Raw genomic sequence first — 26,702 nt, 5'->3', positions numbered from 1 at the left:
GTTAATTCACATGTCCACCATTATCTAATATAAGACTATTATACAGCGTTTTAACATTGTCTAAGTTGCATCTTTGTGAAATAAACAAAGATAATATAAATATAAGAATTTGTGTTCATGTCGACTTCAGTGTAGTTCTTCACAATAAAAGTCTTCAGTTGTTATTTTTCCGAAATACTTTTATTGTGAATGTCCACGTAAGAAAAGTGTTGAAGTTAATAGTAGCTTACACCTCAACAGGGTAGAGACGATGCGTAAAGCTATGAGTGCAGTTACAAAGAAGTGAACTCGGAGAGACTTCAAAAATATTTTTATGTTATCTTATGCTCAGACATGAGTATGCAGGCTTGTGTTAATTTTGTAATGCCATAACCATTTTGTAATATTGTGAAATAATACCATATTCCAAAAGGATAACTGAATCACACAATGTGATGTTTCTTTAATTAAATGAGTTTACTAATGGGAATTATTTGACACTATTACTAACTGAGTGATAAAGTTATTACATCTTTTCAATGGGCTAAACAGGGCATGTATTCTGATAAATAAAAGGATGAAGTCTCAGGGCGATAAGTCAGCTACATTATGCAACTGATGGAAATATCTTATACTACTGCAAAAACAGAGCAAAGCTTAGCTCCAAACAGCTGTTTTCAAGTTTCTTGAACACAGAACACAAATTTCCTTTGCTTGAGGTTGCATCTGAACATATCATGTAACTTTACCTTTGCCTAATGATCATTTTACTAACGCTCTGACATCCAACAGCTGATGTAATTTAGCTAACAGGCTGGCATTCAACAATGATTTCAGCACAAATTACAACATGGGAGAAATACTTTTAACCAACGTGAGTCGACACCAGGTGCAGATGGCCTAGCAAGCCGGGTTCAAGTCAGGCCTGCGACTCATTTCCTGCACGTCTTTCCCCCACTCTGTCATCACTGTTTCTGATTCTATCCACTGTCCTCCTCTATCAATAAAGGCACAAAACAGCCCGAAAAAATAAATCTTGAAAATTAGTGAAAACAGTTGGAGCAGCAGCGGCAGCAGACAAGCTTATAGAGTTGTTTTAAGGGAACAGTAAAAGGCGCTTCATTTCAGCCTAATTTGATTCAAAATGCTGGTGTGCTTCATACTTATTGGCTGCAATTCAGCTAGCCTTCATATCAACACTACACTGTACACTCAGTACCTCTTTCAGTCGTAGACACCTGAGGATTAACCAGGTGACCAGATAGGCGACTCTAAACATTCCTTCCAATATTTTGCCCACATGCTTTTTCATAAATGTTGGTCTGTTAGGATCGGTTGCTGTTCAATTCAAGTATCTATAGTCAGAATTATGCTACAGTGGTGTGCATTTAGACTCAGACAGTGACTAATCTGTGTTTATGTCCAGGTTTGACCTGAAAATGTTTAATGGTCAAGTAAAACTTATTTGAAAGGGGAGGTGAAATTAAAGAAGCCATATTTTATGAAACAAACAGTAGCAAAAAATAATGATAGGCAGTAAAAGTACACTTTGTAACATTCCCACACAACACAAACTATGTTGTATATTCTATTTAGCTGTGTACCTACATAAAGCTAGATTAATCTATGTGCATACACAGAGAAGTTCTTAGTTCTATTGATGGCATCAGTGCTTTTACTTCCTGTTCAACTCAGGAAACACCAACACCAGCTGATATCAGATAAACGGAGATGTGGGGCATTTATCTTTGCTGTTTGAAGCAGAATCAGTGCTAAAAAAAGGACTACAGAAGCAGATACTGATCGTGTCTGTTGTTGCAAATCTGGTAGCAAAACACAAACATCCACAATCACACAATTCTCAACATCAGACTATATTTTAACCCTAGCTGGGGACAATACTTGCCATACATCTGAAACTGGATTGTATTCACAAATAAACGCAGTCGAAAAAACATTCATGGGGCAAAATTTATCCTTTTTGTTTGCAAAACAATCATTTGAAAAATACTGTACGCGTCTAGCTGCTAATAAGCATAACTGGAGCAGACAGACAGCAGGTAAGCCTCTGATTCTAAAATCAAAAGGGCAACAAGCTTTGAAGCCCCTCTCAGTGCACCGAGCCAGCAGACTGATACAAGGTCTCATTTCCTTGGGTGAGGACAAAAATCTGAGTTCAGCGAGCATGAGTGGGCTCAGCCTGAAAGACGGCAGCCACACTGCCGCTGCTCCATTGATTTCAGATAATATCATTTGTGAGGGATTTCAAAGTATGTACTGTTAACTCCACTCATTTTAAGACTAATAACGGATGGCGTTTTTACTGCAGGTGCCGCTGTGCACCTGCTTAATCACTGATTGAACAACTCCACTAAGAGCCTGTGCTGACTAACAGGAAATCTGATGAATCACATTAGCACTCAACATGCCATTGTTTATCTGTTTAGAGGGTTTTGTATGTACCAACTTGGAGAGTGTAAAGAGGAGAGGATAAACAGAAAGCACGGGGTGAGGGAGGAAGGATGGGGGAGCCATACATCTTAGAGAGCGAGAGAAAGAGAGGAGAGGTAGGGTGGAGAATGGGGGGAAAAAAACACCCACTCTTTTACATCAGACTGACGCACGAGTGCTGACAGAGATCAGATAGAAAAGGCCACATCCCTCTCCCTCCCCCCCCTCCCCCTCCCCCTCCCCCTCCCCTTGAGTCAACTGGAGCATTGGTTGTGCTGACGTGGCCATGGAGTGCCAGCCTTCCAGAGGAAGCAGCCACGGGAAAAACATCAGTCCTCCTCCACAAAACGGCAGGCTGCTACTCGGCCAGGAATAGTCACAAACAAGCTGCTTGTTTAGGCAGAGTAAACAGAGACGAGGCAACACTTAGGAAACACCATCATCTCGCGTCAACATCGCATAACCCGTCCTCACCTTCCCGCCTCCGGAGGCGGGCCATCACGATCAAACGGTGCAGTGTGTCTTTGTCTACAGGGGGCTGGAGGTTACTGTGGGGAGATGGGGATAATTGTTGAGGTTGGGTGAAGAAGAAGAGGAACTGACTTTATCAAGGGCCAGACAAAAATATTCACAGATTTTTCTTCCAAGGCTGGGTAATATAGCAAGTGTTTATATATACTATATACTAGTGCACACTTTTAAGCACAGTCTCAACCGCAATGGCAGTCTGTGCGATCACAAACACAAAAAAAGCAGCATTTATCTTTGTATTTTAAGTACTTTATAGGTTTTCAAAAATGCCTACATTTAAAGCATTTAAGTTCACAATCACAGTATCAAAAAGAAAAGTCCCTGACACCCAATATAAGGAATATATTACCATTAATTAGCAAAAACTTGCAGACAAATTCTGCACGTTGTATAGGTTGCACAAAAATGTTGGAAACATTTGCAAAAGTGGATGCAACTGACAAGGAACTGTCAGTTCCTCCCTCTTTTTCAAATTTTACTGATGTATTTGTTTTATCTAGATGGCACTCTCTCTGTCATCATGTTGAAAATATGACAAGCAGGGTCCAAAACTAACACTCGCCACTCGCCAGTTACAGGTAGATTTTGTCTCTGGCTGGTAAATTTTTAAGACCACTCGCCACTCTGGCGAGTTATTTTTTTAACAGCAAAAAATTCCTTTTTTTGATACTGGAGAATGATACTGGTATTGGTTGGTTTCCTGGCAGAGTAATGTGTATTTCAAGCGAGACAATCTTTGGTCACATAGGTGCGTCAGTCATGATGTCATTCACGGTGTGCCGAGTTGGATAGCTGGTTGTTACTGCAGCTGTATCTCCTTGCAGTGTTGCCAATTTAGCAACACTGCAAGGTCGCTATATTAGTGAGTTTTCAGACCCCTCTAGCGACTCTTTTTCTCTTTTTCTCTGGTGTTACTGGAGACTTTTGAAGACTCTGACATGAAAGCACATATCGTTATAGCGCCTCTTGAACAGCGGGGGCCCGTGGGCCCCTCTTTGTCCCAAAGCACTGAAAGGCAGCCAACTCCTCGCGCAGTAGTCCCTCTTAGCTGCGGTTAGAGCAGGAGATGCTCACCCCTCTATGTCCAGACTACAGATTAACCGCACTGTGAAGGCACCTAGACAGTTTTTTCTATCGTCTCTTTTTGGTTCATTTAGATTGTTAGTGAAGACTGCATACAAAAAATAAATAAATTCATTTGTTGTAGGCTCTTCAGTGGACCATAAGGTTTAAAACTAAACCAAACGTAAGAAAACTAAACTTCTAAGAAAAATAGAATAATCAATAAATGATAAACCAAAAATAAATTTTAAAGTAACTCCACCAGAGTATCTCTTGAGTCATTTTGCCTAGCCCAGATAAAGGAGGGTTAGAATTGTGACGTTAGAAAAACAAGAATCGACAGAAGCAGTTCATTTGTTGTTCTATACATAATAAGGGTCTTTTTACTCACTTTTGGTCTCTTTTAGCATACATTATTGCTAGTATTAGTGCATAATATTAAAATATTGATTGAGAATCACATACAAGACCCAAATGGCATGTTAAATAATACTAATAGCAAATTGTAACGCTTATAAGCAATTTTTATTTGGTTGGCTGGTAAAATATCTGCCTGGCTGGTAAAAAATTTCACTTACCAGCCAGGCTGGCTGGTAAGTGAAAAAGTTAGTTTTGGACCCTGATGACAAGAGGTCATTAAGAATCTATACTTTTTGATACCACTAATTATCGAAATAATGGAGATTTTGGAGTAAAGATAATATGAATATAAGCTCCCTATGCTTTTTCTACAATATACACTAGGAGTTTTTCTGAATTTTAAGGCAGCTGCACAGTTTTTATTACTTTGCTTTTACTAAGACAACTAAAGTGGATGATTGGTGATTCATTTCCTTGGTGAAGAAAAACTCCTTCATGGCTTTTACAGAAGTCAAAAATACCCCAGAGGAAGTCTGTGCATCATTGTCAAAGTCTGTAATCAAGAGATGCCTTCATGAACGTAAATACAGGGCATGTACAGGAAGGTGCAAGCCACTGGTAACATTCAAGGCAGGAACTCTTGCATAGACTTTACAAGAAAACGCTCACATTCAGCAAAATGCTGCTAAACTGGTGAAACACTGCACTACAGTGCAGACAGAAAAAGACCTAACACATGTTGTGAAAGCAAAAAGAGTTTCTGCAAGTGAGTAAATGGAATATTCCTATCACCTGATCGAAGTCCAGCAGAGCACCTTTTAAGTTACTGAAGGCTAAAGTGGAGGTAGAAAGACCCACAAACAAGCAAAACCGTTGCATTAAAGGAATGACAAAGCTTCTCCAGGGAGGAAACTCAGAATCTAGTCCTGTCCATGGGCTCCAGACTTCATGCAGTCATTAACACCAAAGGATTTTCATCCAAGTATCAAAACCTGCTTTTTTTTTTTTTTTTTTAAATTATGCCAGTTTGCTCGAGTACTTTTGAGTTACTGATAATGGAGGCACTGTGAATTAAATTTAGTAAATGCCATATTTTTATGAAAGCCGAAAGTCCACACATCAGTCACGTGTTTATGTTTTGTTTCAAATCCATTGTGGTGGTGAATAGCAGCCAAATGACAAAAAATGTACAAACTACAAACAAAAAAATGTATAAAAATAGATGTCTAGGACTTGGGCTGCTCGAATTGGCAAAAATCATAATCATGATTATTTTGATTGGTAATTACATTACAGTTAACATAAGTACTCATTGATTTTACTGATTTTACATTACATGCTATTATCGAACTTGAAAAACAAGCAATGAATGAATTTAAATGAGTGGAAAAACAGAAAATATAAAAAAAGAATGCTGTATAATAACAATGAGGAAAGTGCAATAATTACTTTTATGGCCAAAATAAACCTAGCACAGTAAGAAAGAAAATTTGTGTTATATTTTTGTTTTCACAATGCTTCTTGGCATTAAATCTTATACTGTTAAAAACCTGTTTTTTTTTCACTTTTAAATGGTTCCACATTTGTAAGGAACATAAATTCATCCCCATTAACTCCACATTCACACTCTGATGGCAAAGGTAGCTATGGAGAATCGGCCATCAGGATTTGCCAATCCGATTCAAACACATCCATCAATGTGCATGCCACCGACGAAGCAAGGACACATCAACATGTGACTGCAGGAGCTGAGGACTGAACTCAAAACCTTACAATTGCTAGATGACTGACTACCTTCTGAGCCACAGTCGTCCCTTTACAGAAATATATTGTGATATATATCACCACTCAGCTGAGAAATACTGAGATATGATTTTGTGCCTGACATTCAATCTAATACTTTAAGAGGCCCTTTTTAAGAACCTCTCGATGCAATTTAAGACCCTGTTGAGTCTTCGGTGTCTAACCAGTTACAGTGAAGTCAGTTATGTGCATGTTAACATTAGTAGATTCTGTGCTATTATTACACTAGGCAATAGCTTCACTGCAAAGCTGCTTTTTATTTGCAAAATCCTGCAAAATGTTCACAAGTGTTGGTCCAAGCCTCAGCAGAAACACCTTCTCCTTCAACCACTTCTGCAAAACTTGCATTTGTGTATCAACTACATGCACACATCACTCCATCACATAGTTAACTTGCTAACTAGGGGCAAAGCGCAGCTTTACGGATGTGCAGATAGCTCAATGGGGCAGAAATCAAACAAGAATTCAGATTGATGGCAGATCTGGGAGACATCCATCAGAATCTCACTCAACAAATGCAGTTACCTAGAGTAACATATTTTAAAACTGAAAACAAAATCAAAATTTTCAACGTTATGGGCTTTTTTTTTTTGCTTTAAAAAGCCTGAACTTTTTTTTAATCTATCATGTTAAAATACTTTTTAAGACCATGCAGACAGCCTGTACCCAGCCCTACCATAACTGGGTGTCACCATAAGCATGGCCACTTTAAGCATCCACGTGTTTCCTGTAGTCTAAAATGGATACAGATCTTAATAAACAAGCGGGACTTCACGCAGGTTTAGCCAAAGCTCAGTGAAAATGGAGGAAATCCAGACAGACGTGGCTCTTAAAGAAACAATCCAAGTAAACTGTCAGGTTTAATCGGATGTACAAATGAACCATCAATTAGATACGGAGAATAAAAGAAGGTAGGAGGAGTAAGAAGAAGGCTGGTTGGGTTAAGAGAAGACTAAAACATGAGCACAGGCAGGAAGAAAAGAGTGAGACAGGCAGTAAGACAGGGAGAGGTTTCATATGGGAGCCTTCAATAAGCTCTCAATGGCAACATGATGAACTGTGAGCCTATAAAGATGGAGCAGGCCTGATTATTAATTAGAGCTAATAAATTGTCTCCATCCACAAATAAAGAGGAGAGAGAGGAAAGGCAAGGGAGGGTGAGAAGACTGACAGAGGTTAATAATCACAGCTGAGCATGGAAGAGAGGCTAAGAACTCAACTGTCAATAACACAAAAAGTACTAATTGCGAGTTAAAACCCTAACCTTGTAATTCGAGTGATGACACAGGGGCAAACGCTTCTTCTAAAGCATGGCATGGCACATTTTGCTTGCAGGCAGGGAAGATCTGGCATTAATTAAGGGGGTAGTAATTTTCAGTAAGCGTAACATTCTATTAGCAGATTAGGAAGGATGTGTTCCCTCTCCTCCGCCTGGCTTCTTCTTCACAGCATGTCTGTTAGCATCCAGACACTGCCAATCCAGGCACAAAGAGGATGGAAGTAAGAGTAAAAAAAAAATCAGTAAATGGGCATTCATTGGTGATCTCTGCAAACAGGAGCCTGAGGGAGGAAGCTAGACAGCACCACAATAAATACAGACATTATTTTAGGTGTTAGACAACGCTGTGTGAATCTTTGATATTTTAAGGCAAATGTGTGTTTTCATGCAGCCCCAATGGCATAAATGACGTGTACAGGAGGGGAGGGAATCAGTAACCTTCATGCTTGTGCTTATTACAGAACATCGCACTGCTGCTGCCCTCAGCTAAATAGAGAGGGGTTTTTTCAATAATGAATTGTTTGGCTCTGTCTAGGGTATGACGATTTCACCCTAAAACTACAGCACCCCGCTTTGACCTCATAAACCCATCGAAAATGGTTATTTAACAAGCACAAAAGCAGCTGAGTGTACACAGTCTGGACATCCCATCCTCAGCTAAACTTAGAAGGAAAACAAAAGGTTTTTTCCGACACACCTCCTTCCCTTCATTTTCTCTCATCCTCTCCATCCTTTCTCCCTCCCGCTTGGTATGAACACAGCAATGGGAGAATGAGTCACAAGCTCAGTCATTCTTGGAGCTACACACTGCAGAAGCTGTGAATGAACCGAGACTGTGTGTGTGTTCTCACGCACAATAGTCAGCATGTTCTCTGTGTTAGGTGGGGGAGGTGGAGAGTAGAAAAATCATGTGCTAATATGGCTAATGTGTCTAATGTTTGTGGTCCAATTATGTCAAACATATGTGGGGAGATTTTTTTTTTCTGGAAGAGGGAGCATGCAAACACCCCACTATTGTGTGTATGTATAGCCTTAAAGCTTGACAGATATGATCAGGCACATGGTAAGGGTCTGTGTGTACTATCAAATCATGGACAAAACCTGAGACACCAGCCCCCTCCAGTTAAAGGCCATTGTCACTTGATGGTTTAGTGACCTTGCAGCCCACTCATCAGCTACAACATAAATTCAATGGCAGGGTCTGAATAAGGGATGCACAGATGCATCGGTTTAACATCGGTATGAGCAGATATCAGCCCTTTTTACAAACGTCAGCCATCAGCAAATAATATGGCATGGGCAGATGTAAGTAGCTGATGTTTATCCAAAAGCTGATCTAGAGGACAGTTTTATTACAGGGCAGAAAATGTGACCCATTGGACAAACTCTGATCTCACTCATACTTTGTGTTTTTCTGCTCTTTAGAGAGTATTCATCAGCAGTACAACAGTATGTTTGAACACACTAAAATAACACCACTCATCTTCTGAAATGCGTCACTTGAATTCCACAACTACTGAAGCTGAGCTGCAAGCTTATTGTTGATGAGGTAGCAAATTGCAAGCATCATCTTGGAGTGCAGGAGTACAGGATAATACTGACAACAAGTGGGTGCAAAAAATGCTCAAGAGACAGCATTAAAAGCTTTCTTTCTAACAAGAGACATCACTCCTCAAATGGTGTATTTACTAGAGGGACATACTGATAGATGCTTCTCTTTTGTCCATAGATGGTGATTATGTGTGGACTTAAAAAGACAAAAAAAAAAACGGTCAGCAAATATACCTGGATGACCCACCCAAGTGTTGCCTACATGCTGGAAAATCTGTGACTCTCACCTTAAGATATAGGATCATATGCCGGTTTGGCCCTTTGCCACATCAACCTTTGTCCTGTGCTGCTCCAGCCCCCTGGTTGCAATCCTCAAGGCCTGTGCTAACCTCATGCCCCATCTCTCCAGGTATCTTCCCAGCTGCCCCCTCCACAATGCACATGGTCACCCCAGGCATATGGACCAGCCCTACAGGTCCAAAGCACCTTGTATGCGATGAGATGGATAAGGCCCAGGAAAGCAGGCCAGGTGCCTGTAAAAACAACTACATTCCCCATATCAAGCACAGAGGAGTCCAGTTGGTACCCCTGACCATCAGTCAACTTCCAGTCTTCACAACAGTATAGTAAGACCACTTAATTACAACTGGAGATTCTTCAGGTTGACTGTGCAAATGACTGGTTCTATGCAGAAAAGTGAAAAGACTAAAAACTTTACAGCTCAGTAAAATTTGCACAAATTTAACTTTGGCTGCAAGTGTGATGCACACAACTTATGATACCCCATGTATGTGCTGTTCATCTTCTAAGTCAAAGTTAGTGTGGACACTGGAGAATGTACAAGAGTCCAGTATGGCTCAATTTGAGGAGATGCATTTAAGAGTAAATTGATTTCCAACTGAATTATCTAAAGATGTTAGTTCAAAATTTGAGATGTAGAACTTGGTACGATCTCAGTTAGACTTAACCTCACTACCCAGACAGACTGTTTCAAATATTCCCTGGGGAATATTTCATATCCATCTAGGCATTCACCAATAATCTGTGTCTGGGACAGGCAGAACCTTTGAAGAAATTCTCTTAGGGTGACTGGACAAATGTTCTGTCTGTCACATTCACGACGGGTCAATCAGTGGTAAGACATACGACGTAGAACCAGCCATTATCGTTCATATCAGTGGAGCCAGTTGGTGAATTAAATTCATGGCAAAGCAAGTCAGAAGAAGAGCTTAAACATCTGTTTCACTATGAAAAGCTTTCAATGTGGATCTTTGCTCTGTACAGTTCAGATAAAACTGCTGCATACTGCCGCAACATCCAAGCTATTCACCTCACCAGCGGCAGCCGTTGTTTACTTGCTTACAGAACAACAAAATCCCCCGCATAGCTGCCGCCTTGTTCTCCTCAAATGACTCTGATTGGTCGTGTTTCAGCAAATCCATTAGCTTTGCAAGGTTGAGTCGGATTAGAATGTCTTTAAAAGGTCCAGTTTTAGTTGTACTAATTCAATAAATCAGACTTTTTCTAAGTAGATGTAAATGTACTGTCAGACATCATAAGCAGAAACTGATATTGTTTATATTTTTTTCTGATATGTACCAGCTAAATCTGAACACTTGCCGTTAATACAAAGAAAACAAGGCAAAAATTGTATCTTGCATTTCTGAAAGATAATATCTCAGGTGTCCTGCTTGTTCAGTACTAGAAATTACAACAACTTTAATTTACAAAATTACAATGTAAAGTGAACTAGAATTGTGCAGACATTTTCTTTGAAACTGAGATGTTATAAAATCATTGAAATGCTGATTTTTTTATCATGCATTTTGCTTCTAAAGTGGGGAGTTTAGCCCCTGGACAGCAACCCCGACAAACGCACAAACTCTTCTGAATGCCAGACTGGTGGGTTCTGTCTGCAACTTTCGGCAAATGACAATTTGACATTCACACTCCCTTCACACCATGACCAGCCAGCTGTGTGGAGGTGAGAATATAAGCAGGGTTTGAATTTCTCTTCTGAGACTGCTCTTTTCATCTGTTAAATCGCTTTTTTGCGAAACTTTCTGCTTGCACAGCTAAACGCAACACTGTAAATGTGATTTGAGAGAGACTGTCTGAAAGTATGCGTCACCCCTGTATCAAAACCTCTTTGCTTTATTGGCCTCTTATCCACTGTAGAATGTGATTGCACAGACCAGATATAACATGTCCAACATAGCTGGTTAAAAGACTTATTTCCTAACATAACCAGGCTGTAAACAGTCCAAGTTATTCAGCAGCTTGGACTGTTTTCATTTCTTGGACAGATGAGTGTTAAAAATGTCTATTTAAAAAGTAGGTCCTCCTACCAGTAAATCCTATGACAATATTTGAATTTTTTCTGTAAATAGCTTGACCCTGCAGCACTATATAGAATGAGATGAGATATCCTATAGTTAAGTTGTAAGAAGAGATAAGGATTAAGAAGGACAGACAGACGGGGCTGACTGACCAGTATTTCAGGAATCAACAGGAAGGACACCAGCATCATGGCCACAAACTGCACCAGGTGTTCACATGCAAATGTTCAGTGGACACACATTTACACCCACATACACCCACACAATCTTTAGCTCCCCGTGGAGATGCCAGGATGACTGTCTTGGCTTTAGAGAAAAGAAGCACATCTCTATCAGGCTCAATAAGCTCAGTGGAACTACACGGTGCTTTCAGTCATCAGCCAGAGTCTGAATCATCCAAAGTGATGCAAATCAGTGGCAGTCTAAGTCAGAAGAAGAAGAGGATCTAATCAGCCCAATGGTCTTGATGCTGACTCGTCTCATCAGTCACCTGGCGTATCAGGTAGTCTTTCACCTGGTGTCAGCGGTACATCCGACAGATCAACAGTGACGGTGCGGATAAAGGCCAAGACGGGGTTAAAGCTGTGAGGTCTTGTCCACTCGCATACAGAACTCCCCTTATGGCAAGGGCGATAGCAAGAGCAGGAAGATGCTAAATGGCCACTCTAATTAGCTTCTTTTGCTCAAGGCCTCTCCTCCTAGGCAGATATCACAAAGGCAAATGTCTTCTATAAACTGCATTTTACAAGACTGTCTGTTCATATTAGGCAGGCTGTCATGCGCTAAAGAGTAGCAATTACGCACATCCAGCTGCTAAAAATACAGACTGAATACACAAATCAGTGTGGGATGGAACAGACTCGGAGATATTTGATTAAACCAGATTGTCCTGGCTGTGGAACAGCATCACACTGTCCCTGTCAGCACACACCAGGGTCAAAGTTGAAAGCATGCATATGGAGAACAGACACTGTAGTGAGCAGGGAAAGTATGTTGTGTACACACAACAGACTAGACCGAGTAACCACATGTGCATAGATGCATGCCCGCACACACGCCTGTCTTCCTAGCTCCTTGCACGGCGAGCGGTGAGTCATCCCTCCATTCACGTCACACAGAGATGAGTGCAGCCTGTGACAGGCCAGTTAGTAGCAGTCACACTGATCTATGTGGCACCTCTCAGCTCTTTGTTTCCCCTCTGATGGAGAGACCATGTATGCTCGCTCCCCATTAGGAAGGTTTACTCAGCTCATAATGGGGGGCCGGGGTGGGAGCTCAGTCAGACAGGAGTAGGGAGAAGAGTCCCTGCGTGAGTGAACTGTATGATGGCTCTCTGCCCAGGTAGCATCACTTTATAACTCTTCGTCATTTAAACCTGCATGCCTGAGTCCTACTGCACAAACCTACTGATTATCGCATTCATCACAAGGTAAGGCAAAGAGTAGAGACATAAAATGCAAGTGGGCTTATCTCGAGACAGACGGTGGGGGTCTAAACCAGGGCCATTAAATATATGCTAATGAGTAATATAACAACACTGCGGTCAAAAGTAGAGCAGCTCACAAACCTTTATCACGCTGCCATCCTTTAGTTTGCTTTACTTTTCCGTATCAAGACATAAAAAGACCGTCCTTTGACCTTACAGAAATGTGAATCCATGGAGGGCAAAGCAAATCATGTTTTACATCTATCGTTTCCAGAGCACAAACATTTTATCATAATCATTTACAATTATGGCCCCACATCTCCTCCTTCAACAAATACTCCAGCTGTCTTCCGTTCGCAGTGTCAGAGGCATACTGGAGCCAGACTTCATTGTTGCTGTCACAAAGCCAGCACAATCACCAACAATTGAAGAGAAGGAAATAACTGTCATCAGGACAAATAAGAATGTGTAACAAATCTTACTCAAACACCGCCTTTCTGGCCTAACTCCACTACCACCACACTGTAATTATAGCACATGCTTATTTCAGTCTATTATAGTCTATCAGTGCACAGTTCATATTATAATCTGGTAAATTAAGGCAGAAGAGCAGCACGCCAAATGACATTCAGATAGCAGAGCCAAAAAAAAGATTGTGATCTGGATTATGACAGTCCAGGGGCGGCGGCATGTAAAGGTACTGTTGTAATAAAAACATCAATAAAGAGAAGGTGCATGCATTAATGTGAGAAGTCATATCACGCTTATATAACCCATTCTTTCAGGATGTATATTTATCTATACTGGCTGGAAAAATAAGATGCAGTTATGTCATTGAGGGGTGTCTGGGAGCTGTGAGACATGACTGTCATCCTGTGATCATTTCAGTGAAAATACGTCAATGCTTTCTGGCCAGGCCCCTCCCTTTTCACTGCACACTCAAAGGAGCTCAATGAATCTAGGTGAAGGTGAATGCAGGAAATGCTGATTAAAATGTTAAAGTCAGACGTATAAAGAGATTGCTCTTGTGTCAGTCTGATCACCCTTTCATTTGGTTTTGCACATTTTCCTGTTTACCCAACCTCTTACAAATAAAACATTATGCTAACATTCATTTTGAGAAATCCCACTGATCTATGAACCCTGCTCTGTGCATTTCCCATCTTTACAGTGATTTACTGTGGTTTGCAGACTTTTTTCTAAGCTTTCCACAGATTTACAGGGTATAAGCTGAGTACTCAGCATTTTAAGTGAGCCATACTTTCTCAGAGCTTCAGCAGCTCTATGAAGAGTGCAGTCAAAAATACATTTGTCTGGCGGTCACAATGCCCCACAACTCACAGAGTGACAATGTGCCGTCTTCTTTCTCTGGAGCACTCTCTGCTGGAGCAGCGGAGCTTTGGCTCTGAAAAGTATACTGCACCATGTGTAGCATTTTTCAGAGCAGGAGGTGGGGCCACTTCTGGGACAATAAGCCAAAGAGCATGTTGTACATAAAACGTTTCAGGGAAGCAATGCTGGAGTTTGATTTTATTTAGCTTTTTGCATTTAGGAATGCCATATCTCAGCCACATACAGTATTTAACTGTCTGCCTTTTCAAAAGCACATCATCAAATAACATGAATGACCTAGGTCTTTTTGAAATGTAAAGAAAATGTGCTTGTAAAAAGAACAATGGATGTTATTAAAACAGTTATACAGGGACACGTTCACTGCATGATAAAGTTCATGAATAGATATGGGCCAAATTATTATTTTTTTTATCAGTCTGACTGTGCTTGTGCTAACAAAGTACATTTTGGACAGCAAGTATTTTGTCAACAGATTTCAATATCAGAACCTGTAATGGTTAAATTCCCCCAAATTAATCAATGCTGATATTTATGATCAGGTCCGATCCCTACTAAGAAAATTAATGAAAAAATGTAAATTTTTCAAAAGTTTAACATTTTCACTGCTATTAATACAGTTGAAACCAAGATCATTTTTTAGACAATTTTTAATTATTTTCTTAAAAGTCAGAAGTTTACATACACTAAGATTACCATGCCTTTAAACAATTTGGGAAAGCCCAGATGATGATGTCATGTCTTTGGAAGCCTCTGATAGGTTTACTGACAACATTTGAGTTAATTAGAGGCACACCTGTGGATGTATTTTAAGGCACACCTGAAACACACCGCTTCTTTGTGTAACATCATGGGAAAATCAAAAGAAATCAGCCAAGATATCAGGAAGAGAATTGTGGACTTGCACAAGTCTGGTTGATCCTTGGGTGCAATTTCCAGATGCCTGAAGGTGCCACGTTCATCTGTTCAAACAATTATACGCAAGTATGGGAATGTCCAGTCATCATACCGCTCAGGAAGGAGATGGGTTCTGTGTCCCAGAGATGAACGTACTTTGGTCTGAAAAGTGCATCTCAACCCAAGAACAAAAGCAAAAGACCTTGTGAAGATGCTGGCTGAAGCTGGTAAGAGTGTGTCATTATCAACAGTCAAACAAGTCCTGTACCGACATGGGCTGAAAGGCCACTCTCCCAGGAAGAAGCCATTACTCAAAAGAAACATAAAAAAGCCAGATTACAGTTTGCAAATGCACACAGGGACAAAGACCTTAATTTCTGGAGACATGTTCTATGGTCTGATGAAACTAAAATTGAACTTTTTGGCCATAATGACCATCGTTACATTTGGAGAAAAAAGGGGGAAGCTTGCAAGCCTGAGAACACCATCCCAACTGTCAAACATGGGGGTGGCAGCATCATGTTGTGGGGTTGTTTTGCTGCAGGAGGGACTGGTGTACTTCACAACATAGATGGCATCATGAGGAAAGAACATTATGTGGAAATACTGAAGCAACATCTCAAGACATCAGCCAGGAAGTTAAAGCTTGGGCGCAAATGGGGTTTCCAAATGGACCTCCAGTGACCCTAAGCATACTGCCAAACTGGTTACAAAGTGGCTTAAGGATAACAAAGTCAATGTTTTGGAGTGGCCATCACAAAGCCCTGATCTCAATCCCATTGAAAATTTATGGGCAGAGCTGAAAAGGCATATGCGAGCAAGGCGGCCTACAAACTTGGCTCAGTTACACCAGTTCTGCCGGGAGGAATGGGCCAAAATTCCTGCAAACTATTGTGAGAAGCTTGTGGAAGCATATCCAAAACATCTGACCCAAGTCATACAGTTTAAAGGCAATGCTACCAAATACTAATGAAATGTATGTAAACTTCTGACTCTCAAGAAAATAATAAAGTATTGTCTAAAAAATGATCTCTCTCATTATTATGGCATTTAGCAAATAGAAATAATTTTGGTAATCCTAATTGACCAAAACAGGAAAAGTTTAATCTGATTTAATGTTAGATGGTGAGAAAAAAAAGTTTATGTGCCTTTTTATATAGTGTATGTAAACTTCTGGTTTCAACTGTATATACCGTAACCAAAATTTGCTGCTTAAACCTTGAATGATTGTTTTTTCTTAGATTTCTTAGAAAAAAAAACCATATATATATATATATATATATATATATATAATGCAAAAAAATCAGGGGTTCTTGCACTTAATCTGGCAGTAAAGCTGTTCTCAAAATTGCTATTTATGATTAAGTCTGTTCTTGATTTAGAAAATTAGCAAAAAAAAAGGTGCATTAAATAAAACATATTTTTATTGCTATTAATATATTTAAATATATATATATATATATTTTTTTATATATATATTTATATATATATATATATATATATATATATATATATATATACATCTTACACCCTGAGTGAAATTTTTTTTAATCTATTATCATTAACAGAATCAACACCGTGCTAATCCCCTGTTACAGAAACCTAAATAGCATGCAGTATATAAAATTAACTTCTTTTTTGTGTGTTTTACACTACAAATCTTTTATTTTGTTTTACTTTAACTGGCATTTAAAGAACTGAATTCCCCAAAAATGATCAATATTTGATATTATTGCAAAAAAGTTGGACATTTAAAAAAGCCATAATATTTTTATTGCTTTAACACGAGGCGTCAAATAAATGCCAGTTACACCCTGAGCAAAACAATTTTTTAAATCTTAAAATTAAAAAAAAAAAAAAAAAAAAAGTCAAAGTTGTTGCCCGTTATTATCAAAATCAAACCTGGGATAATCCCCTGTAGGGAAATCCAATTTGCATGTGGCATATAAAAATACTTTATTTTGTGTGTTTTACATTATAAACATACAGGTTTTTGCATTTAAACTGGCATTTAAGGGGTTAAATTCCCAAAAAAGAACTCATATTTGATGTTTTTGGTCTACTCTTGATTATGTATTGATACTGATGATGCAAAAGAAGTTGTAAAAAATATGCTTATTATTTCTATTGTTATTTATGTATGCTGCCATTTCTGGACATGGACATCCTGTCTGTAACGTTTTGTTTTACTCCAACTGAGGGTTAAGAAAATTAGCATTTTGTGAGTTTCCATTACACCAGGATGACATTAAAGCCATAATTATACTGTAAAGAAAAAAAACAGGGCTGTTTCCTTACCTGTGATACACTGAAACTGACCATCCTCTCGTCGAATAGTAAAGGCCTCACCTGGGTTTACCTGCACCAGGATTACCTGTGGAGAGACAACAAACAGTTTATTTGACTATTTAAGTTCACTTTTAGGTGATTTACATGTAAAAACGAGGCTGCAGCTGATTTTTTTCCTAAAAGTTAATCTAGTGTTGTACAAATACAAGGTCTCACAAATTCTCCTCAACTGTAGAAGTGTGAATACAAGCCACCACATTTCTGTAAAAGCACCCACTAGTCTGGTGTTACACTGAAAACCCAGCCAACTGAATACAATAGAAGGGGGAAATTGCATGGCCTCTTGTCATACAAAGCATTTCTGATATGTCTAGAATGAAGGTAATGCTAAGCAGAGACAGGTGAGGAAAAACAGAAACAGACCAGCATGAATAAAAAGTGAAACATGCATTACTTTACTTCCCACAACACCAACTGTTATCAGGACCAAAGTCCATCAAATTTTTATGAGCGACCAAACATGAGCAGAAACTCAGTGAGAGCAAGACTGACAGACTGCAGGGGCTGAGCTAGTGACGACACAGATGTAGTGTGGGCTGTTGCCGAATGCCAATCTTATCACATAGGGGTCGGCTGATACTGTTTTGTAAGGGCTGACATGATAACAATGAGTAGTTCATGAGACTGATTACGATATTTGTAACCAATGAGTATTTATGACGTGCAAAATGTACTTAATGTGGTAAAAGAAAAATTGCATAAACCAAAAAGGAAGGAAAATAAACAATTTAACCCTAGTCCTACTACTGATTAATGGTGCTGGCTGCCTGGTAGTCATGTGATATCTAGCCGATCAGAATGAATTGAACGCAGGACATTTGGTGAGACTTACAGCCAAGAGGGGAGGACACACCTTGCAGTGGAGCCAAGGTAGCTTGCTAAAATTAAATACCGATGCCGAAAATCAGCCAAGTGCCAAATATTGTTCTAAATGATTAGCCAGGCCAATAATTGGTCTACGTTATCAGTTAAAGGAGATATCTTCCATACAATCTGGGACTGTTTCTAGAAATACACTGACTGTAAAAGTTAAAGCAATACCAATATTAAAAATGATAATCCAGCTGATGTTGATAGCAATGGTCTTTTCATAACTTCTTCTCGTGTAACACTTTCACTTTCCTAACATTTTCTCTCGTATTTGACCATGAAAACAGATCACAGCTTGTTCAACAGGTGACTTTTTCTGACAGTTAGATGTAGTAGATGTAAGCATTACATCAACTTAATACCACATATAAACATTGGCTCCATTTTCCAGATGGCTGGTGTTTGTCAACAAGACCGACATCAGCTGATACCAAATAGGAATGCATTCACCAGTGCACCCCTGTTTGATCCTAAATGAATGTTTTTTGATAAATGCAATTTAGATCAGTCTTAACTTTGTTAACTAAAACTATAACTAAATATGTTAGCCAACTACCTTTTCCCATGAGGAAGACTAGACTGGGTAAAATGGATCTTTGATGACAAGAACTCTCATGAAAAGTAATTTTAGGCTAATGTTTTTCTAGGAGACTGAGAAAAAGACTGAAATACTTCAGTTTTTGTTGGACACTCAAAAACCATGACAAGACAGCACAAGCAGTTAGGCAGGGTGGATCTGTAGTTTTCTGCCTTTCAGCTGTAGAAAGCATATGTACCAGGTTTGCAAAGTGCATAGGACTAGGGCTTCGCACTCAGTTGAAATTTAGATTATATCACAACATGGATTACTGCAATTTTCAAATCCCAGAAGGTGCAATATTTCTTTAATGTAAAATTTGTGTTAAAATACTACTTTATCACATTTTTTGAAGCAGAGATGCTTGTTTCTTGAGAAATATGTGAGATGAGGAGCTTGAAAAATAATGGCACACTGAATTGCAATAACAATATTGGAAGAAAAAAATCACAATTAGATTATTTTTCCAAATTGTTCAGCCCTACATAGAACACAAAAGTATGATTTACACCAGATTCAGGCAAAAACAATAAATGCAATAACTGTAAGCTTAGACTTTTGACTTTTTGCGGACTAAAACAGGGCTAAAATGTCTTCAGTTTTTATAAACTGAGACTAAAACCACTAAGGGTCAAAATAACTTAAATGTGGCTGAAACTAACAAGCATTTTAATCTAAAGATTAAAACAGAGACTTATTTTACCATTAAAATGTAAAAAATTAACACTGATTTAGATCAAAGCTTTTATCTTTGTTTTCTTGGAAGAACATAAAAACTTTAAGCAAGAACATTATCAACCTTTAACACGCTTCTGAGGCTTAAATAATAGCAATAACATGAAAATGAATACAAAGAAATAAGCTTTGTGATTAAACTGTGTTTATATCTACTCATTAGTAGGGATGCACTGTACTGGATTTCTCCCAATATTCAATATGGGGATAATCTTAAAACTAATTGTTACTCCCACATTTTACTGTAAAGAACAGTTAGTCTATCCTGCACTTAAGCTGATCTGATCCTACTATTGTGACTATCAATTAGTTTTAGAGACAGCCATAAAACAAGATCGACAACATTTGATTTCACAATCAATGAAAGATGAAATATTTTCGAAAATACACATCAATAAATAAATAATTGAAAGTCATTTCTAAGCATAACATGACCATGTCATGCTTAGAAATACATGTCAAAATATATTTTGAACACTTACAACAAAAGCAAGCTTCAAATGCCTTTTTAGAACAACAAACAGCCCTGCAACAACCTGCTGACAGTGATTTTTGGAGAGCACAAAATCATAATAGGCGCCTTTTGTTGTGGAGCATCACTTTCAAATTAAAATTCAGTCTCCTAATTAAACAGCAGGTTTCAAGGGTGGTTCTTAGAAAAATCCTGAAGAAGTGCATGAAATAATGCAAAAAACAGCCTTAACATGTGCAAGAAATTTAAAGTTGCTGTAGTTCAGCTTTAACCCTAATGCTTCACATACCCAGGTAAAGAATTAAGGGATTTCTGAAACTTTTGCTGGTATGTGTAGCCAATATATCAATTGGTTAATCATTATTTATTTGAACACTCCAAATTCATTACAAATTTTATCTCAAGACGACAAATACAGTCTGCACTCTTTGCTAAACCTTACCTTTAATAAAGTCCTAGTATTAATTCACAACATTACGCAGAGTAACAGTGACATGGAAATAGAGTACATATGAGACGTACATTTTTGCCAAAAAAAAAAAAAAAAATTGAATCTACCAGGAAGAAAATCAACTTTCTGTGCTATTATCTTTCGATTATGATATTATGTTAAGAATATAATGCATCCCTGTTAAGAGGCTTTAAAATGAGCCATCCAGATAAAATATAAAATAACCTGTACTTCACCATCTTCTACCTTTTAATGGAGTTTATAATTGCTGCTGAAAATATCAGGTACACACTGCTACCTTACACTGAGTCATGCTGCTTTTGTCATTACAAAGACGGGCATCAGAGCTGAAAAGGGTAAAATGTGATTTGAAATGAAGTCTTAAACCAGTTTGTGAAAATGGCATCTTTAAACAACAGCGGAAGAAAGCTTCAATCAAGAGGATAATGTTCTTCCTAATCAACAGGTTGAATTATGCTATTAAACTATAAAACATCCAGAAACTTCTCCCACTGAATTATCAGACATTAATCACTTCTGACTTTTTCTTATAAACTCCAAAATAACACACATGACTAGGTTTTTGTTGCCCAGCAATGCGTGTGGGCGCTCGTTACCTCACTCTTGTGGAAGTCGCTGTCATAGAATCTACACTCCCCTGGCAAAGGGCTCTGCCTATGGTTCTCTTCAAGCACAGAAATCATCAGCACCTCCATCTCTGACACTGCTCCCATTCATGTGCTCAGCGGGGAGAGGAAAGAGCCCTTTGACTGCCACACACAGAAGCTCATATGTTCATACACACCCACATAGGCAGCGTCAGCAGTGTGGATGATGGTGGTGGGAGAATGGGAGGGGGATGCATAAGCGAGGGAGGTCTAATTGAATCAAAGTCTAGGCACTTCACAGTCTGGTACATGTGTCTGTTTGTTGTTAACGCCATTCTGTGGGAAGTAAACAACTAAACTCCACTTTAATCGTAACATTGGAAGTTAAATCTGACACCAGTGCTGACAAATTCACTGCATGTGCATGAAAGAAAAAGAAAAGCTTGCAAAAGATCTGACTGCTACTTACTGTTGCCCGCATCGCTTTCTCTCATTCAGGCGTCGCTTTTCACACAGTCACAGATGCTCCAGGGTCTCACAGACCCTCCACAACTTCACCCAACCCTCATGAGAAATCACATGACCTACGATGCTAACACATCTGGCTGGGCTGGTCTCTTACACCCTCCACTAGCATCAACTCTTGCACAAAATCCAGAGAGAATCTGACAAGATGAGAGAGGAGTGCAGCGGGAGCTATGTAGGCGGATGGGGCTCAGTCTCTCCTGCTGGATGTAGCCGTCACAGAAAGTGTGGCGTGGATCTCATGTTTGCTTAGCCTGGTTCAGCCTCGTCTGCTCCGGAGCGGCACTCGCTGCAGCAGGCAGCTTGTTCACTTGCCTCTGGCTCCAGTGCAGCCTCCCTACCGTCAGTATCCACAGCAACCCCTTCAACAAATAAGCCACAGCGATGTCCACGCCAAACCTTTGGAGAAGGGATTGAAACCTTATCAGCAGTGGCCACTCTCCGGAAAGGGAGGCGGATGAACCCAAGAAAACAGGAGCAAATATGAGAAGGAGGGGATGATGCCTCAGTTTGCTTTTCAGTTTCCTTCTTGCCTCTGTCACTGACTGTGCCAGCTCAGTTAATGCCTGCTGTGCTCCTTAATATGGTTAATTTCAAACGCATTCCACCGGGGTGTGATCATAGCACAGCTGAGCCGGCAAAGGTAGAAGGGTTCCACAGCGTGGGGAGTCTTTTGTTCTGCCTTTTTTTTTTCTCAAAACAACAACAATGGCGTGAGGGAGCTCAGCGACCCACGCAGCTTCTGAGGCTGACATATACGACTACGCTACAGTCCCTCTCCCACCCTCCCTTCTCTCCCTCCCCCTCATACTCTCTCTGGCTCCCTCTCTCATTCACAGAGCGACATGCCATACACCCTCTGTTAATACTCCGATCGATGCATGAGGAGATGAGGTGGTGGGAGTTCAATTGCAGAGCTCCAGCACTGGTGACAATTGCACCCTCCAGTTCTGTACTGTCTTCAAAGATCACAAAGCAGCCCACTGACAGTCAAAACAGGGGCACTATTTGTACAGCCACACAATAAACAGAGCTCGCGAGTATTCACGGCTTCTGAACATCTGTCCTCATTCATTCTAAATGGATCATTCCTTAAAGCGACAGTGCTGATCATTTGATCAGCATGTGCCAAGTTAGCAGAGACCCTGCGTCAGTGATACTGCTGAGCACGAGGTGCACTTTTGGCATATCCTCCACCAAATTTAATCCTACTGAGTATTTTACACTGTTCAATGAAAAAAAGATTGGATTCAAGGGATTAGATCTATAAAACTGCTTGCACTAATGATCACATCTAAGTTTAACAGGCTTATGAATTAAAATGACTTTAGGGATTTATGGAGGAAAAGTGAATTTAGAAGAGGAAGTATGGTAAAGAAATAGAAAATTATACAGACCACATGCAGTAATATGGTTATAAATCTGCAGTGATCAGATAAACCAGTGGGCAACTGGTGGCCCGGGGTCAACAGGCAGCCTTTCTCATCAAATGTGGTCCTGAAGTTAATTTCAACTATCAAAAAGTTTTAAAATTAAGGAAAATATGGTAAAATCTCCCATGAAAATATGCAAAATAAAATAATTTCTATAATTATCTTTGATTACTGGTATATGTTTGCAAGAAAACAAAGATACAATTAGCTTTAAGTGTTGCTGTACAAATCTTTAATAAATACCATTAAATGCATTTTTTTTATATCACAAAGTATGCAAAGGATGTTTACTAAAAGTTAACTATTATATTTATTGCATTATTACAAACAGTTTAGTTTGGCTCCAGTACTGTAAGATGATTTAATGAAATATCACTATATGCATTTGCATGATGAAAGAAATATCTTTGTTCCTTTTGTTAAATTAAAAGCAATTATAATTGTTAAATTAAATGTATCCCACAATTTGTAACAATTTGGTCCAACTGCAATGAGAGTAACAAGACCAGGTTTAAACCAAGTAAATGGCTGAATGCAACTATCTGGAATGCTGGTCTTGATGCAGGACAGGGGAGAGGCAGAGTAGCTCCGCCTCTTCCCCAAGCAAATTATCCACAGCGCAATAGACAGATCATTACCTGACATGCCAGATAGTCTGTTTCGTATATCCGTTGCATGGATGTATTTCACATTATTCTGAGAAAGCCATTGCAGCCATTGTATACAATCTCACAACTAACCCTTTCCCCTGTTACTATCACAAAGTCATGCCGAAGCAGGATGCCAGAAGACCAAAAACATCTGTTTTGTATGTAAAAATACAACAAAATCCTGGCCGTTGCTATCACCTTGTACTCCTGAACTGACGCAGATTTTTATGAACGGTGTTCGGTTCGGCACCAACATTGTGGGTTGGAGCTTTTCAAGATGGATTTTCCTGATGTCAGATAATGGAGGCTGACAAATACATCTGCTTTGCAAGGATGACATGTCGCTAAGATGTAGCTACTCCTCCGCTGACGCAACTCTGTACGGCACTGAAAGTCTCTTCACTCAGTCAGTCAGTCACATACAGACCCAGACCTCGGCGGTCAGCCAACAATACTGTGGCCCACTCAGTAACCAAAGATGCCCATCTCTGAAATACATTATATGTAGTGCCATTAATCGTACAATCTGTTAAGAACTAAATTACAACCAAACTCAAGGATTACACAAAAAACAAATAATAAAGTGAAATTAAAATTTTTGCCCCATAGGTCAACCCCCCTGCCCCATTTACTGTTAATTTAAGACATCTTTTAATCAAACATGTTCTTTTTTTAAGGGACTGATGTTAACTCATTTGATTAACCAACTCAACAACAGCAAAGCCATGCTATCAAGTCCTCAGGATACATTAAATATACATAAGACAGTTAGGAAAGCTATAAGCAGCCCTAAAACAACAACTGCTCTCTATCAAAACAAGCAAACTAGCATAGCCAAACAGCACCTAAAATTCCCGTGGGGTCAACTTTTTGATATTGCACTTTTCAGTGGAAGACAACTGACAGAAAAAAGATGCATTCATGAACCTTCATTAAGATAAAACTTGGATAGGTAGTGTCTTTGTCACACTTTAAGCATTAGATTTCAAAGGCCTGCTGTATAATGCTGCATTCTCATCAGATTGCACAAGTGTGAAAAGAGAACCACAACTTTTCCCTGTATTTGTCAATTAAATTCAGTATTAAGAGCTCAGTTATTGGCATCAGTAATGCCTGGCACTCACTAAAAGATTTTCTAAATCTTGACTGATTTTGAAAAAGTGAGAGACCCCACACATGATGACAAATAATGACAGATTTAAGTTTCTCTTTTTTTAATAGTGTGTGGTGTCCAACAGGATGAGCAACCCAGCACACCACACTCTAACAGATTCTGTTCATCAACAACCAGAGTCGTCACTCTTAAAACTTGAAATCCAGTCAAACACGACTTTAGAGTACACAAGCTAAATGTGGCAACCTGCTGCATACATTATGGTAGAAGTTTCAGGTCCCGTCCACATGGAGACAAAAACACTACATTGCCGTTTCGTTTTGAAAGAGTTTTCCATAAAGACGGAGTCGTTTCAGGAACCACTGAAACGACTGAAAACGCTGTAGTGCATATGCCAAGCCTGTACGTGGCGCTGGAACGCTGCCACGGAAATGCACCACAGGAGAAGAAGAAAAAGATCACAGAAAACTGACACAAACTTTCTTCTAGTTGTCCTTCTGGTTGTTCTTTGTGTTGGATTTAAGAACATATGGTGTGTGTGTTTCGTTGTGGTGGTAAAGGAGTAGCAGATTTTGCTGTTAAAGCCATAACAAGCTCAGTGGCCTCTGCAGCATGAACACAACCCTGTAGTCCACTATTAATGTTTTGGTCGGACCTGTGCAGGCGCCTTAAGGGAGATACGCTATGTGTGACTTAATCGTTTCAAGAAAGATGTGGATAGCCGTCCACACGGAGATGAAACGGCAGTCGTTTATGAATTTATGCACTCTGGGGCCCGTTTACAAAAAGTATCGTTTACAGTCACCCGAAATGCCGTTTCCGTGTGGATGAAACGCTGATCCAACATAAAACGTTTGCATATACTCCTGAATTTGTTTCCATGTGCACAGGGCATTAGTCTTACTCCTCTCCTTCTCAGTTTGACTGTGATATATTTAAAAGGAAAAACTGTATTAACACTTGTGTTGTTGCCATAAATCAACTACAGAAGTTTGTCCTCCATATCTGATGTCCATCTAACTTTCAGTCAGCTTACTTCCTGACTGGCTATCTTCCCACCCCACGTAACAGCCCTACTCAAACCTGCCCCGCTGTCCTCAGGTATCCTACCACACAACAGGATTTCTGATTGTACATTTTAACAAGGGGTGTTCCTTGGCAAATATTTTCCCATCCAGTTATGCAAATATAACTGCATTTAGCTGACTAGTCTAAAGTCAAGTAAATACATTCTGTAAAACAACTTAAGACACAAACAATGTGATGTGGGACCAGCAATATCCCTATTTTTTTTATCAATAAAGTGCTAAATTGTACTTTAGCAAGGCAGCAGTCATTAAAAAAAACAACAATGGCTAGAAGTGGGGGGCAGCTGCGTCACACAGCATTAGACAGGAGTTGTGGACCTGAAATGATATTGTATAAAGTTTATAATTACTTTAACCAACCCCTAATTTCGGTGCCAACTACCAGGGGAATGGACTTTAACCATTTGGCCGACTAGTCATGTGCATCCCTATGTTAAACATTCATATTTATTAACTTGAGTAGGAGCAGCTTTAAACATTGCAAAGCAGTTCAGAGAGGGAAAAATTAGGGGTATACTGGTTATCAGCCTGACCTACTATTGGTCAACCCCACATGGCCATAAATAGCACACTGCAGAAGCTAAACTGTTTGATGCAGCACACGCCTCCTCACTCAAAAGCAAGTTGCAAGTGGTACTCACACCTGTAAAATAGACGATACCTGCTTTCTAGAGTGAGCAATGCCTAAAGCAATAATACTGGGGTATTTCAAGTTCCTTCAAGCCCCAAAGAGTTGGACACAAGCCATCTAAGCTGTGCAATAAATAAGGTAAAATACTGCTACAACACCCAACTTCATCCA

The 26,702-nt window shown here is 39.5% G+C and overlaps 1 protein-coding gene across 1 annotated transcript in view; it reads right to left on the bottom strand.

Annotated features, from left to right (window-relative positions):
• The window catches only part of fndc3a (fibronectin type III domain containing 3A), an 83,133-nt gene that overhangs the window by 36,954 nt on the left and 19,477 nt on the right, over positions 1–26,702 (bottom strand). The window contains exon 3 of the mRNA XM_041799750.1: positions 17,327–17,402. Coding sequence (XP_041655684.1) covers positions 17,327–17,402 — 76 coding nt within the window. The remainder of the gene's footprint in view (positions 1–17,326; positions 17,403–26,702) is intronic.

Source organism: Cheilinus undulatus, linkage group 2 (assembly GCF_018320785.1).
Source record: "Cheilinus undulatus linkage group 2, ASM1832078v1, whole genome shotgun sequence".
NCBI classification, from domain to species: Eukaryota; Metazoa; Chordata; class Actinopteri; order Labriformes; family Labridae; genus Cheilinus; species Cheilinus undulatus.
Note: the sequence above shows the minus strand (reverse complement) of the source record. Positions and strands in the feature narration are given on the sequence as shown.